Below are 15,713 nucleotides of genomic sequence, written 5' to 3'. Positions count from 1 at the left end.
TAAACCTCAATATCATATGAGTGGAGGAATATACTTTCTATATTCTGCAGGGCTGGGTATAATTCATGCCAATTTTTAATCCCATTTCTCTAATTTTGGCTAGTAAAGCAGATATAATTCTCAGTACTAGAGAAGGTTTTGAACGTTGATTAATTTCTGTTCAGAAAATACTTTGAGATCCTTGAGTGAAAGGAGGTATAGGAAGTAAAAATGGAAGAAAAATTATTGTCAACGTTCACATAGACTATTAAATATGTTAGTAATAGGAAAAAGTAACAAAAAAGATCCATCATTTAGAGTCACTTAGTTTATCTGTATCTACAATAAACACTGTCAGTACATGTGAGATCAAGCTAAAAAGTAATTTAGGTGTTTTAGGAGGAGGTGCACACATGTATACATGGTTTCGTAATCTATAGATGTGCGTTTGTATAACTCATTTTTGTGGAAATTGTTCTTACTACAGATATATACACATTTTATTTCAAAATTCAGATGCATTTGATTTTTCTGTTCATTTCCATTTTATCATATCCTATCTAAAAATTCTGCGATTTCTTTCTAAAATTGATTAAGATTTCTCTGTAACTGTTGGCTACTGCTCTTCCACGGATCCCACTGCTCTTTTTCAGTTTGCCTGAGCCACAGAGATGTATAACCATTGAAAGGAAAATTGTAATGGGGAATTTGACTAAATTCCTTCCTTACCTGTTTCCTTCCATTCTTCTTTCCATCCTTCTTTCCTTACTCATTCAATTCATTACATTTCTGTTTCTTTATAGAGCAGTATTGCGAGAGCCTGTGTATGGCAATAAGTTACCACAGGTATGACATGCGGACTGATGGAAAAAACTCATTATGCTGCATTTAGACTCTTGTAAAATCATACTAATACTCAAATCATTATGTGAGAAAATGGAGTCTGTGTGTATAAATGGTAAGAATAGGCTACCACTTGCATTTTATTTTCCAGATTCTATCACAAAATCACAGATATTTTTCACATCCCATGAAATACAGCAGTTACTGTTGTGAGTGTCCAGTTCAGTATTTTATGCCACTGAGCCATCCCTCTGTATTTGGACTGCAAGTATATTGATGCTGTACTTAATTTTTTAAGATACCTTAAGCTGCTGTAACATTGTGTTATCATTCTTTTGGAAGCAGCAAATATGGGAGCACAGATAAGGCAGTAAGCACTTTTAAATTATTTTAGCTGAATTTATTATTTCAGCTGAATTTTCAGAATAATAATTTAAAGCATAACAGTCAGGTACTTTCTGTTTGAATGTACTTAGTGAGGGGAAAAAAAGCATTCCTAAAACTTTTCTAAAACATAGGAACTGAAAATTGTTATTTATTATTATGTAATTATTACATAATTTTGTTCTAAATATTTTATTTTGCAATATAGTCTAAGGCATGAAGATAAATACTTAATGTATTACTTACTCAAGAGATGTATATGTAGTGAATATTAATAGTGTATTCTTCATCTAACATTTCAGCCAAGTTCAAAATTAGAGAAAAATTGTAAAGTAGAATTGTCATAGAAGTTTAGAGTTCAGGGCTTTGAATCAGATTCCCATCCTGATTCCCAACATGAAGTGTACCTCCAGGTATTTTGTTGTTGTAATGATAAATCATCTGAAGTAATTGAAGTAAAACAATAAGAAAACTTAGTACCACACCAAAACTGCAGAAAACAAACCCCTTAAAAATAATTTGCTTAGAAGGTTTTTATGCCTATTTATATGATAGCTTATGTTAAAAATATGAAATCATGACATGGGCTGGTAGGGAGTTACGATTTTTCCTATAACCAAATGCGTTCTGCATTTTAGATCTCCAAAGAACTCAGGCAAATTCAATAACTTCGATCTCTTCTTATTTTTATTGCTTTAGACTCAGCCTTTCCAGGACTCTTACAAATTTCATACTGATTGTTGAATCCAAAGCATCTTAATAGAATTCAGAGTTGAGCTTCATTGTTCAGCAGCAATTCTTTGGTGAAAGCAAATCAAAATGTAAGCATAAAAGGAATGTAACTCTCATATTTAGGGAGCAAGAAAGGGCCTGTCTTCACAGACTGACCAATTTTTAGTGATAGTTAAATAAAGGAAAGATAAACAATCCTCACAGAGCCTACCATCTGCAGATTTAAGGCCAGGCAGGGTGTGAACGGCCTGTCTTATTTTTGTCCGATTAAGAACATTGCAACATTGACACTTCTCATGGTGGCCCATTCTCAATTCTGTACCATGGTGGGAGTCATTATGTGCATAGTTGGATTGAAATGAAGAGGCTGTCACATTTAAATAAGGGGTTTTAGAAATGGACTGCAGGGTAAGCAAAGGAGTGATCCATGTGGCAAACAGAATCATTTCATACTGCAGAATGACTTGCAGTCTGCCACACGTTTTCAGGACTGGATCATGAAAAGAAGTGTAATATCTTCTTTATACTTCTACCATTTGTACTCCCTCATATCAGCACTCAGGGAAAAAAGGAAAAGGAAAAAAAAAGAGAAAAAAAAGAAAAAAAAAAAAAGAAAAAAAAAGGTGCTGTGTTTAACGCTCAAAAACCAGGAGGGGAGAATGGCTAAATATGTATAATCTCTCCCCTTTCTCCTTGTAGCAGAAACCAGACCAAGTGTGCAGCTTGCATTGTCATCTCTCAGCCTCACTGTCTACTGGCTCAGTTTGCACTCGGTGACATTATTTGACATCTGATTGCCTGTATGCACATACCTGCAAGCAATATGGGCCTATTATACGGTTTTGACAGTAATAGCCTTCTATTGCTTTATAAAAAGCAAATGTGCTGAAATGAGAAGGTATTTCTTCTCAACGCTTGCGTGCTTGCACAGAGAAGCAGCTTGCTGCAAAAAAGACAGCATATACGGTGTTGCGAAAGCACCTGCCCTCTTCCAGTGCTCCTGTGACACAACTGCTGCTGGCAGGGAGCTGGCCAGGAGCGGGGAGGTACATGTCCTGTTCTCTGTGCGGGCACTTGAAACAGCCAGAAAGAATATTCCTCAAGTAAGTTGACACTTCAAGGCCTGGAGTTTCTAATGAGCTGCCAGTATATGTAAAACATAGGTTTATTCTTCGGGTGATGTGACGTTATCAGCTGAATGACTGATTTCCAAACCCAACCTGCTTCCAATCTTCAAACCAAAGCAGGTTTACAGCTGTTAGGGACGAAAGCGGTTCCACCAAGCAAAGTAGTAGAAGGGGAAATAACTTGTAAAAGTAGTTGAAATTGCTTTTCTGAAAAGAGTGAATTTTTATTTGTAAAATCAAAATAGAAAACCCACAGAAGTTCCTGCAGTAAAAATGTACTACTGTTGCAGTAAAGGCTGACACATCGTAGCCTATTCTTCGTGCTTCAGCAGAATATCCTGGGTGAATGCAGCCTTCCAAACAAAAAAGAGAAGGAAAAAATCAATCCATTAAAGCGAATGCTTTAGCAAAAGAGTGAATTTTACTCAAGGCTGAGTGATCTGATACTTTCTTATTCAACTCTTTGTTAAGGTGGGGAAGGTGGGAAAGGGGATACAGAAGTCCCCTGTCCCAGAGGATTATGGGGTGCTGAATTCTAATTGGAACGTAAATCGTGTTTGTGTTATCTGTGGAGACTGGCCTCTGTTTGTTAATTGGCACGCCGAGATCATTTTGAAATGGTTGATATAACACCGTGGTCCATTGAACAGGAAGCTCTGCTGTTTTCACAGTTTGATAATCAATGCATCACTGCACACAGTTCCTTTCAAATGTGTGTTTGTTTGTCCTGTTTGCTTAATTGAACAGCTGCAATTACTGTTACATACAACTGAATGTTAATTCACCGAAGAAGAGAATTTTGCTTCTTCATTATAATTTTATGTATAAATTGGAAACCTATGTAACATTAAGTGTTAATTGAGTGCACAAATTCATGGGTTTAATCAACCAGACATGATAAATCGTATTTTGTACAAAAAAGAATTGATTATTAGCTGAGTTTTTCTTTAAAGGTCAGCATCGCTTTAGTAATATGCATACACCTCATTCATAAGAACAATTGCTACTTGGAAACTTGTGGAAGAATATGGTATGTCTTGTAAAAAGACTTACGGTGATGAATACAGTCCATTGCTTTCTCCTCATCTCTGGGACAAAACAAGTACAAGTTTGTGGTGATAAATTTTGCTGAATGATTCACTGAAATATTTCCGATGTATTTAACCCCTTGACTGAACTTACGGCATGACAGTACTCTCTTGGTTGTTGCTAAATTTTGCAAAATGGTCTTTAAGGTGCTGTAGCAATCCAGTTAGAGCGTGAGTTTGTGTTTCAGGGTGGTTATGCTGCCTACCGGTATGCCCAGCCTGCCACTGCCACTGCAGCTGCCTACAGTGACAGGTAAGACCTCATTTACTGCTAATAAATATTTGACCAGTGGAAACTGAAGATGATTCTATAAATTTGCCTTGTCGAAGTCTCATAACTGTCTTGTTGCTCTGCAGATAATTGTGATATCTAAAGCAGGCTGTTTTATTATAATCCATGAATAGCCATAAATTGAGAGATTTTAGGCCTTAATTGAGAATCAGGCATGAGATGTGCGCATTCCCAAGCTGTAGATCATCCAGTTAACGTCTGTGACCCTTGTATGATGTAGATAAATATATGTACAGCTTCATGATGGTCTGCTACTAAAGATCATTATTTGTCTTAGGAGTATTATTTCAGTTGATTTAGAACCTGAACCTATTGAGTGCCCTCAATTCTCATTGACATTCTTATAGTCAGTGGAAATTGTGAATGAACTGTGTCTAAGCTTGAACTCTCCAAGGCAAAACAGTATTTTTTCCATTTGCTTTCTTTCCAGGCATTTGATTTTTTGAAATACTGAAAAAAATGCATTTATTCTTTTTTTGCTCTGTATTTTTATCCTCAAAATCTAAACCACATTTGGTGGAAATAATACCAGGAATAAAAGATTATTAAAATCTGCATAAGAGAAACATGCAAAGACTTAACTTTTATAAACTAAAAGTGATGTCACATAAATTAACCTGTCGTCTTGCAAGACGAAAATCGGGACCCCTTTGAAGTCAGTGTCTAAATTGCTGTTGACTTCAGTAGGAATAGGATTTTGTCAAATCGCATAAAATTAAGTCTTTGCAGCATATGGACATGGTTTTGTGATGAAAAGAAAGAGTATCCTATGTTTTCTTCATAAACTGTACCCTCAACAAAATCTATGATATCTTTAGTACTTTTCAAGTGCTTGAAGAGTGTACAGTCGTGAAGGGAGGATGTCTATTGTGAAAGACAGATACCTGCATATATTTTGGTTCACAATAGCAGCAAGAAGCAAGGTCCCATTTCTCAATTCCTGATATAAGGAAATTTTCCCTTTCAATCATGGAGATAATTTCTTAAGTCTTGAATACGTATTGAAAAATTTCTTTAGGTGCTAAATTAGACATTGTTTTAAATGTTTCTGTTTCTTGAAGAAATCAACAGATTAAGAAATTTCAGTGAACTATTTCTTAGATTGAAGTGCTGTTCATGGATTCTGTATTTTTAGAACAAAGTACCATGTTATGAATGTTACAATGCTATGCATGCATATTTGCCTTTCAAATGCTTAATCTGGGTAATGAAGATATATTTTTTAAAGTTATGTGAATAAAATAATTTGCATGTGTGGCTGAGGCATGCTGTGTCAGACAGGTAAGCAAGTTACTTTCTATTAATTTTGGATCAGTAATATCAACTAGATACGTGCTGTATGCACCTTGTTTGCGATGTACTATTTCTACTTAGGGTAACCTACAAAGGTGAAGTGCTACTCAGTAGTTTCATTTCATTTCCACAAAGGTGTGTTAGCATGTCGCAGCTCTAGTATTTTTCTGTGAGCTTGTAATGCAAAACATTTCCTGCTTCTAAAACCTACTAAACTGAAAGGACAAAATTATAAATACCCTCCTGTGGGGAGTAATTTTTTGCCAGGTATCGTTCAGATGTCCCTGGATCGTTTTATAGGGTGTTTATTCCTATAATAAATGCATTTCTGAAAACCTATACATTACATAGTGAAACTGAACAATATCAAAATGACTTTTAAATGCTTTAATTATGAATTAATGTACCTTCTAATAAAAAAAGTCAAATGCTGTAAGATAAAACGTCAGTTGGTCACATGTTCTGCTATGGGTAGAGAGTCAACAGCACTAAGAGTTACACTGACAAAAAAAGTAAAGGATTTGTCTAAGAAGATAGTGCTCTTAAATGCTGTGAAGGAAGCTTGAGATGGCATCAGTAGTAATACAGTTGTTACAATCCTTAATTTTTTTTTTTAAATGTCTAATTTTCATATACACTTTGTGTATAATTAGAATTGTAATAACCTGTCTTTGCCTGCATAATTTTAAATATCTTAAATGAATTTTATATCTTTGAGATTTTTTTTAATTTATCTTCTCTTTTTAAATGTGGTTAACCCTCATCTTCGACCTGCTTCCCCCAAATGAATATGGTTTCTTGTCTTAATTAGAAATATCATAACTGAATTTCTTTATGGGAGAATTCTAAAACTAGCATAGAGTACAGACCAAATAACAATCTGCTCAAACATTTCTTTGCATATGGGCAACTATGTGCAAACATGGATACCTCTGGTTACTCACAACTACAGTTTGCTTAATTTGATTAACTTTTCATTCATTTTTTTAATGAATTGAGTTTAGCAACTTTTGTGAATTATTAATATTGAAAGTGCTGAAATAAGTTCAGTACAACTGCTTCTCTCTTTTCTTCTCAATGTAATAATCATCTGCTGTCCTCTGACAATATGGAAGATTCCATATCTCCTTATACACTACTCTTATGTAGTGTTGATTTGAGCCCCTATATAATTTAATTACACATGAAATATATTTACTGTTTATGTGTAAACAATGCCCAGAAAAATGAAGTGAGGACCAGTGAGTATGTACTATTGAAGCAGTGATGTATCATGGAAATACTACTTCATATTAGTTTTAAAAATTAAAAAAGCTTTATTTCTTTGATCACAGCTCATATACATGATGAATGGCAATGTTCCATATTTGACATGCTTCTTAAGTCAGGAGATGGAAAGAGGAAATCTTTAGATTGGAGACATGTTTTAGTAAATTAAAAATAAAGGTTAACAGAAAGATTTGGGACTCCAGAATCAATACACCAAGTCAATGGATAATGATCGCTGTAAGAGAGCTCTATTGTGAAGAAAGGCAATGGTATCCTTGTTTGTCACAGCTGGAAATATTGCTGGAAATAGGCAAAGAACAGATACACAGGGGAGAATCAGGTGGCAAGGAAATCTCGTGAAACAAATCAACGCAAACCCCTAAGTATTTGTAAGACAGTCATGCGCTTCTAAAAACAATTTCACAACAGAGGTAGACCTTGCAGATTTCTCCAGTCATTTCTTAGAATTGTAAAACAAAACCAACAAAACAAACGAACAAAAAGGTATATTTTGTTGTATTTATGAAGCGATATAATCACTGAATACAACTTCAAAAAAAAAATTTAGAATTGGATTTTTATGCTGTGATCTATGATCATACTAAATTGCACTTAAAGATTTGAAGCTCTTTGCAGATAGTGGATCAAAAAAGTCATGTTTAACTTTCCAAGATTTAAAATATTTCTGATAAATTTTCCAATTCTTATAATTGATAGAAGGGGACCTACTGGTCTATATATGTTCTTCACCATTCTGGAGCTGTGCCTGCCAAACTCTTTAAACTGAGAGCCTTTGGAAAAAATAATTGTAAGGATGTGCAAAAGACGCTAAATCAGATGTCAATAAAACGTTCGTACAGCTTTTCTTCAGCTTTCATGTAATATTTTAAAAAATATAAATAAAAATATAGTTGTTAGATTTCTGTCCAAGTCTGAAGTAAAAGAAACCAGCAAAGTCATCAAGTTTTGTATTTATGAGTTAGAACAAGTCAAAGCATGGCAGTGGGGCGTATTGTCATTTTGTCATTGCATGTTCACTTGATGTTGCTAGTATGTCTGTAATGCTGTATTGGATTTGACAGATCCATCACATAGCTCAGTGAATGGCTTGCTTGAATTAAGCCTATGGGCAGACTTATTCACATTGATTGGCTATTGGTTTTGTGTTTTATGATTTGATTATTGCATCTTCCATCGGAGTAAGAAAAATGTTCCTTACTTGCATATTAACTTTGTCAGCAATATTTATGAAAGTGTATATGGTAGCATAATAAAACAAAACCCCAGTAATAGTAAACTAGCCTTGTCTGAAAGGCAGAGTCATTTCACTTGTACTGCTTGCTAACCCTGTTATACTTAATAATGATAATTATGTGTGTTTATATATGTATGATTGTGTCTTCATATATATACACACATTCCCCATCCATCACCCACCCACAAACACACACACATGCACATGAACACACACGTGCGCACACACACGTACGTATGTACAGAGGTATTTTACTCTGAGAGTAATTCCCTTTTTCTAATACAGCGTCAAATTTAAATCTCACAACAAAGAATGGGAAGATCCCCATTGACTTCTTTGTTGTCTGGATTAGATCCCTCATCACTGGAAGCTGACCTCTTTTTTTTTCACTAATCTTTTTTAAAAGCAAATAACACATATTCCAAAATATTTCGCACATAACACTTTATACTATAAGATTATTTTTTTTTTCCACTATCAGTTTGTGTTACGTGTTCGGTGGTCATACATAGGATTTTGTATGAAATTTGAGACAGGACATTTTGTCACATGGAAGTTGAGTATCTTCCAGATCTGAAATCTTACTCCCAGTAAAATCCTGATATTCTAATAGCTTCCATTTTTAACATGCCTATGTGGAGTATTCATTTTTGTCAAAGTACTAGTGTCTACAAACATATAAGTTAATATATTTTTCCAGTTCTCTTTGGGCAAGTGGTAGAGACTATTGATAGTTTTGGTCAGATTATCCTAAAATAGAATAGGTACAGATTTGATTTAATTGGAAACATGCTCATTAAAGAATGAAAAATTAGAATGAAGAATAAAACTAAACAAAATATAAAATGTGAGCTTCTGTAGAAGGAGGTGATTTTTTTTTTTATATTATAGACGTTAAGATTTTCTATTTTATGAAAAAAAAATGAAAACCGCTACAGTTTTATTAAAATTATTGTCTGTTACTGAGGATCTTACTAGTGATATATACTAAAAATCAAGGTTTTTAGAGCATATTAAATATAATAGCATCTTCAGTCAGAATTTAATTTTCCATTAAATAATTTTATAGAAGGATAAATACTTTAAAATGTAGTACTTGATTCATTTCATGATTGTACTTTTTAAAATTTAGGAAAAAGAGCTTCTATACACAGTTTTAATTGCTAAAGTAATCGGGTCGGAAGAGGAAAAAGAATAGAATATAGCGATAACTTTACTCTTCTACTCCCAGCTGGAATCTTCAAACCTTTTTGAATTTTGCTATACAAGTTGAATCTTGAGAAATGGAGAAGTCTGGGGGACAAGATAATACATAAGCAAGAACTATATAGCACATATCCTGAGCTACTCAAATTTTGAGAATGAAAAGGATCAGTTGATCTTGACGAGGCGCAAATGTTGTGTTTAGCTTTTGTAAGAGCAATAATACATCATATATTTAACACTCTTCTTTTTCAAACACTTAGGTTTGATGCGGTGATGTTTGATTGGTCTAGTTTTTTCTGGTTATCCTGTGTGGTAGCTAAAGCTTCTTTATTCCCTAATACTGCAAATAAAAATAAAATCATTCACTTTGCTATTACAGAGAGGTAATGGATTTGGGCATCGACCTATTAGGCTTGTATGTCTTTATGTCTGTATCTGATCTGTGGCAAACTAGAGGATCACTGGCATCATGTTAATATGTCATAATCCATCACTCAGATCACAGTTTTGGGAATGACTGGAGTATATGACTCATGTTACAGCCATAACAGTACCTTTTAGTGAAGGAATTAGAAAGTAAAAATGGATTATTAGGAATGAAGAGAATGTAGTAGAAAAAAAAAATAATCAAGAAGTTTAAAATACTATGAACAGAGAGTTTCGTGTAGAGCAATTTGAAAGGAATTTCCTGAAATAACAATGTATTGCATAGAGTACTTTCTAATGATTGAAACATGGTTCATGGGAGACGCAGGGAGTCATATTAATGTAGGAAAACATGGCAAACAATTACATTTCATAAAAAGATAATCTCCTATGAAGTCTAGAAAGCTACTTTATATACTTTGATGTTTTAATGCATTCCTCTAATGTTTGGTAGAATTAACATGTTTTCTGGTACTTTGAAGGCTTGATTCACCTGTGTGTAATACCAGTATTCATGTAATATCCATGTAACTATTAACACTACGCCACTAGTTCAAATCTGAGGTAATACAGTAGTGAGAAAGCTTAGGGCTCCCGGCCCCAAATGGTGGTAAACACAGATTATGAAACTTTTATCATGTCAGAGCTTGTATTCTTCATACCCTACTTCTACTTCTTCTTCCTGTAATTTCCATTCTCCTTCACTGTAATATCAAGGCATATTTTACGAATCCCCATAGACAAGGAAAGGCTTGGCTATTACTGTAAAATCTGGTTTGGCATCTAGGCTGGAAATCATGAAGAAAAAATTGAGAGAGAAGGTAGAGGAACACTAGAGCCTAAATTTCCATAGCTGGCTTCCTAAAGTGCTCCAGGTTTAAAGATGCTGTGTACTTTGGCTGCCAGTTTTCTTGAACGTAGTGGGAGCTGTTAAACGGTTATAATTTAAAACAAAATCAGTGCACCTATTCTGACATTTACACATCAACTTCAATATCCTTGCTTTCTTTTTGTTTAGTACATCTAGCCTACATCAGGTTGTATAGCATGAGTTTTAACTTGGGAGTTTCTTACTTTAAAATAAAAGTTCATAGTAAATAACTGTGATTATAAATATAGTCCTTTGAAGCATTTTCATGCATGTTTTTCCTCTAAAAAGAGGGGGGGGGGGAAAGGATTGGATAACGTTTTTAAAGTAGGAATTATCTCTTTAATAGTTCATATGGGCTTCTTCACTCTTAGACGATATTGAAAGAAAGTGTGACTTGAAAATTTTTAAGAGTGTCGCATTCAGCAGACTGGATAAATACGGAGTTAGGGAGTTACTAAAACATTGATTCCTAATCCAACAGACCAAAACTGTTACAGTCTATTGGGTCAGTGCCTGTGACATGATAGACCATAACAGTTCCTTTGCAGGTGTCAGTGTCTAATTATACTCTTTTCAGTTTTCAGGTCATTGACTTGATAGACCACAAAGAGGCAGATTAGAACATGCTATAAGTATTGTCAACCTGAGTGCTTCCACTGTGCTTGCTTTAAAAGCAATTGGACATAGTCTATATGGATTAGCCATGTAATTTGCAATGTGTTTTAGGCAAGGTGAGGAAGTACTAGAAGAATGAACTTAAAATAACTACCTAGAAGAAATTAATCAAGAAAGAGGCAATTTACACTCTTGCGTGTTTTTCCTGTAGTGTTTCCCACCTCAGAGGAGTCTAAAGCATTTGATTAGGTATTTAATAGAATTTTTTTTTCCACATACCTTTGGGCTTGTCAAGTTTCTAACACTAGGAACACACCTGTGGCAAAACAGCAGTTTGTAAATTTGTTGCACAGCAGAAATGGGAGTAGAAAGTTTACCCAACTTTTTCTGTGAAAACTGCTTGTCGTGGTTTAAGCCCAGCTGGACTAATCACCACACAGCTGCTCACTCACTCCCCTTCCTCAGCTGGACAGGAGAGAGAAAATATGAGGAAAAGTCTCATAGGTCGAGATAAGGACATAGGGAGATCACTCACCAACTACCATCATGGGCAAAATAGACTTGACTTGGGGAAATTAGTTTAATTTATTACCAGTCAAAATCAGAGTAGGATAATGAGAAGTAAAACCAAACCTTAAAAAAAGCAACACCTTCCCCCCACCCCTCCCTTCTTCCCGGGCTCAACTTCACTCCCGATTTTCTACCTCTCCCCCCGAGCGGCGCAGGGGGACGGGGAATGGGGGTTGCGGTCAGTTCATCACACGTTGTTTCTGCCGCTCCTTCCTCCTCACACTCTTCCCCTGCTCCAGCGTGGGGTCCCTCCCACAGGAGACAGTTCTCCACGAACTTCTCCAACGTGGGTTCTTCCCACAGGCTGCAGTTCTTCACGAACTGCTCCAGCGTGGGTCCGTTCCACGGGGTGCAGTCCTTCAGGAACAGACTGCTCCAGCGTGGGTCCCCCGCGGGATCGCAAGTCCTGCCAGCAAACCTGCTCCAGCGTGGGCTCCTCTCTCCACGGCTCCACAGGTCCTGCCAGGAGCCTGCTCCAGCATGGGCTTCCCACAGGATCACAGCCTCCTTCGGGCATCCACCTGCTCCAGCGTGGGGTCCTCCAGGGGCTGCAGGTGGATATCTGCTCCACCGTGGACCTCCATGGGCTGCAGGGGGACAACCTGCTTCACCATGGTCTTCACCACGGGCTGCAGGGGAATCTCTGCTCCGGCGCCTGGAGCCTCTCCTCCCCCTCCTTCTTCACTGACCTTGGGGTCTGCAGAGTTGTTTCACTCACATATTCTCACTCCTCTCTTCTCCGGCTGCCGCTTTCCGGTTTTTTTCCCCCTTCTTAAATATGTTATCACAGAGGCGCTACCACTGTTGCTGATTAGCTCAGCCTTAGCCAGTGGCAGATCCGTCTTGAAGTCTGCTGGCATTGGCTCTATCAGACATAGGAGAAGCTTCTAGCAGCTTCTCACAGAAGCCACCCCTGTAGCCCCCCCTGCTACCAAAGCACTGCCACGCAAACCCAATACACTGCTACAGGATGTTTCATATACGTGGAGAAAAGAGTAAGGTCTTCATTTAAAGCAAACATGTACCAGCCTCTAAACGCTATTTTGTTTTTCTTGAATGAATTCTTAAACAATCCTGGCAAGGTTTTCATATATATGGTATTTTAGTTATAATATGAAAAAAATGATGTTGTAAAGTAATTTGTAACATCATTCAAACATTAAAATAAATCAAAGGGAAAGAATTGTTAATGCTAAAGAAGTTTTATAATTATGCCTCTGTATATTAGGAGACTTTATTGTGGATAAAATGGTGGTTACTCATAAACCATAATAATCATTATAGTCAGAAACAAAGTATGTGTTAATGAGACATTGTTCTAAAGATGGCATGATATACATAAAGAATAAATCCCCCAACAAAGTAAAGACATATTTTGTTATGTATTTTACTGGATATAATACTGATTCTTTACACAAAGCTGACTTCAAAATGCTGTACTGTTTGCCCTTTAGAGAGTGAAAAATATGTCCAAAACATAGTAATAAAAAAAAAATTTCAAATATAAATTATAAAACTTCAAAAGTAGCCTTAATTTAGCAGTCCTGGATTATGCTGACATCAGTTTACATTGCTGACATGGAGCACTTCAGAAGTTAAGTTACTGGATTACTTTTTCAAGGATTTAGTTTAAGTGTGTAGACTGTGTTAATCACAGTAAAAGGCAAATAATCTTAGAGCAGTTATCCCGCTGACATCAATATGAATTCTACTATCGATTTATGTGGCGTTCAGAATTTCACCTGTTAGTTTTAGGTTTCACTTTAAAATGTTAAGATCCACTTAAAAATAGTCTGTGTTCCTCTTGCAGGTAAATATGCATATTTGTACTATGTATATTGTATTATTAATAAGAAGTAAATTTATACTATGTTTAATATATTATGTAAAACTTCATACATAGAAAAATTCCACTGATACAGCAGGTAATATGAATTAGAACTAAGCGTATTTCATAGGTCTGATTTAGAAAATAAATAAATCAGGAAATAAAATATGTGTAGATTTAAAATGTAGGTGAAAGGGCTACAGATTTTTCCACTGGTTGTGATGTAAGGCATTGTCCGCGTTTTGGCAATATGTTAAAAGTAAGCGTATTTTTTGCAACAACTATACTAAGTTGCGCAACAGCTATTCTAAGTTGCAACGTATAGCACCAATTTGCTAGAAATTTTCTTTATACAGTCTTTGAGGTGTAATGGGAGGAGAGAGAGGGGGAGTTCATATACAAGGCTTTGCCATGGAAGAATTCTATTGACACTGTATGCAGTATGAACACCTTGTCATTTCCCTAACATGCTTTACAGTATTAATATCAGGCTATGCTGAAAGGAGTCTCTCTCTTGTAGCATCTGAATGGGGTATTTAGTTAGTTCAATAGAAGGGCTAAAAAAGATGCCTGTCTGTCTGCTGGGGAAAGCCTGACATAAGAATAAAAATTATGAGAAAGATCTTCTGTTGACCATTTTTCTCTTTAGTTTTTTATTTTTTTTCGCTGAGTAAATGGAATAATTCAGGCATATCACTGGTCTTGGGAATGCACATTTCTGCTAGTGTCCAGAAAAGGTAGGGATTTTTTTTCTTTTTTCTTTTTTTTTCTTTTCTTGAAGGCATGCTTTTCACAATTGCAAAAGTGCTTTTTGGTGTTAAAATGAATTATTCCTATTCAAGAAGTTGTGTGACTGGTGGCAGGATAAAATTTAATGAGAGAGATTTCTTAACTTTTCTGTCTCCTGCTGTCTTTGGCAGTCTGAATTATGTTAGAGGCATCTTGTCATTGGCTAAGTCACGCTGCAATGTCCTGTATTGAGCTCAAAGAAGACACGGATAAAAAGCAATGCAGAGGTGCCTAACCTGGCAGTCAAATTAAGGGCTTGGTTGAGCCGCCTGGAACAGGCATCTACCGCCATTTGAGACACTGTAGGGCATGAGGGACACCCATGCAGGCAGAGGTGACATTGGACCTTCTGGAGTGGCAGCTGAGTCCAGGCAGATGGGCGAGCTGCCTTTGCTTGGGCAATCAAGATGAGCTGTAGTGTTTTCTGTGAGGTCGTATTTACAGAAGAAGCTACATTACTTTATTTTGATGCAGGGTTTTACTCCATACACTTCCAAGGCCTGCTTCAAAATTTCAGAAAAGAGCGTTTAATGAAATGATCAGGAATGATGGAGGTGGGAGATGCATTATCTTTCGACAGTGAAAGCAGAATACCTAAGTGAAAGCAGAATATTTGCATCTTCCTCTTTATTTTGGCATCATTATTAGTAACTAGGTTGAGCAAGCAATTCTGCAGAAAATAAGAACCTGGCATGGAAGAAATTATTCTAAAAGAAAAATATACTTTCCTAATGCGCATCAGGTCAAACAAGCTACTGTTAGTGTTGTCGAAGCTTGATACCACATGACTTACTTTCTGTTTATAGCTTTATTTTTATTTAATATATTTTATAGGTATGGCTATAAAGTTATTTAGTTGTCTTTGTGTTGTGATTCAAATGCTATGAGTATGATAATGTACTTTGATCTTCCAGTAATGGGACTATAAAGCACGATAATAGCAAAATCGACTTTCTTATTATAGTATTTATACTAATATTAAAAAGTTTAAGTTCTTTGATAGCCTTGCTAGTTAAATTTAGGCCACCAGAAGGAGGGCGTAGGGGAGACATAATAAAATTATTTTAGAGGGAAACTCTGAAACTTTGTCCATACTTGAATATTACAGGGACTATTCAAGCAGCCAGCCGTCAGCTATGTTATAAT

At 35.9% G+C, this 15,713-nt stretch overlaps 1 protein-coding gene across 11 annotated transcripts in view; it reads left to right on the top strand.

Annotated features, from left to right (window-relative positions):
* RBFOX1 (RNA binding fox-1 homolog 1) overlaps nucleotides 1-15,713 on the top strand; it is a 1,305,306-nt gene that overhangs the window by 1,269,168 nt on the left and 20,425 nt on the right. For 8 of the 11 annotated variants that reach the window (XM_059826338.1, XM_059826340.1, XM_059826339.1 and 5 more), the window contains one exon: nucleotides 4,342-4,406. In XM_059826338.1, the coding sequence (XP_059682321.1) occupies nucleotides 4,342-4,406 (65 nt within the window). Of the gene's footprint in view, nucleotides 1-782; nucleotides 826-4,341; nucleotides 4,407-15,713 lie in introns of all 11 variants that reach the window. The other 3 variants (XM_059826347.1, XM_059826349.1, XM_059826342.1) reach the window with 1 other exon arrangement.

Source organism: Gavia stellata, chromosome 18 (genome assembly GCF_030936135.1).
Source record: "Gavia stellata isolate bGavSte3 chromosome 18, bGavSte3.hap2, whole genome shotgun sequence".
In the NCBI taxonomy this organism is placed as follows: domain Eukaryota; kingdom Metazoa; phylum Chordata; class Aves; order Gaviiformes; family Gaviidae; genus Gavia; species Gavia stellata.
Note: the sequence above shows the minus strand (reverse complement) of the source record. Positions and strands in the feature narration are given on the sequence as shown.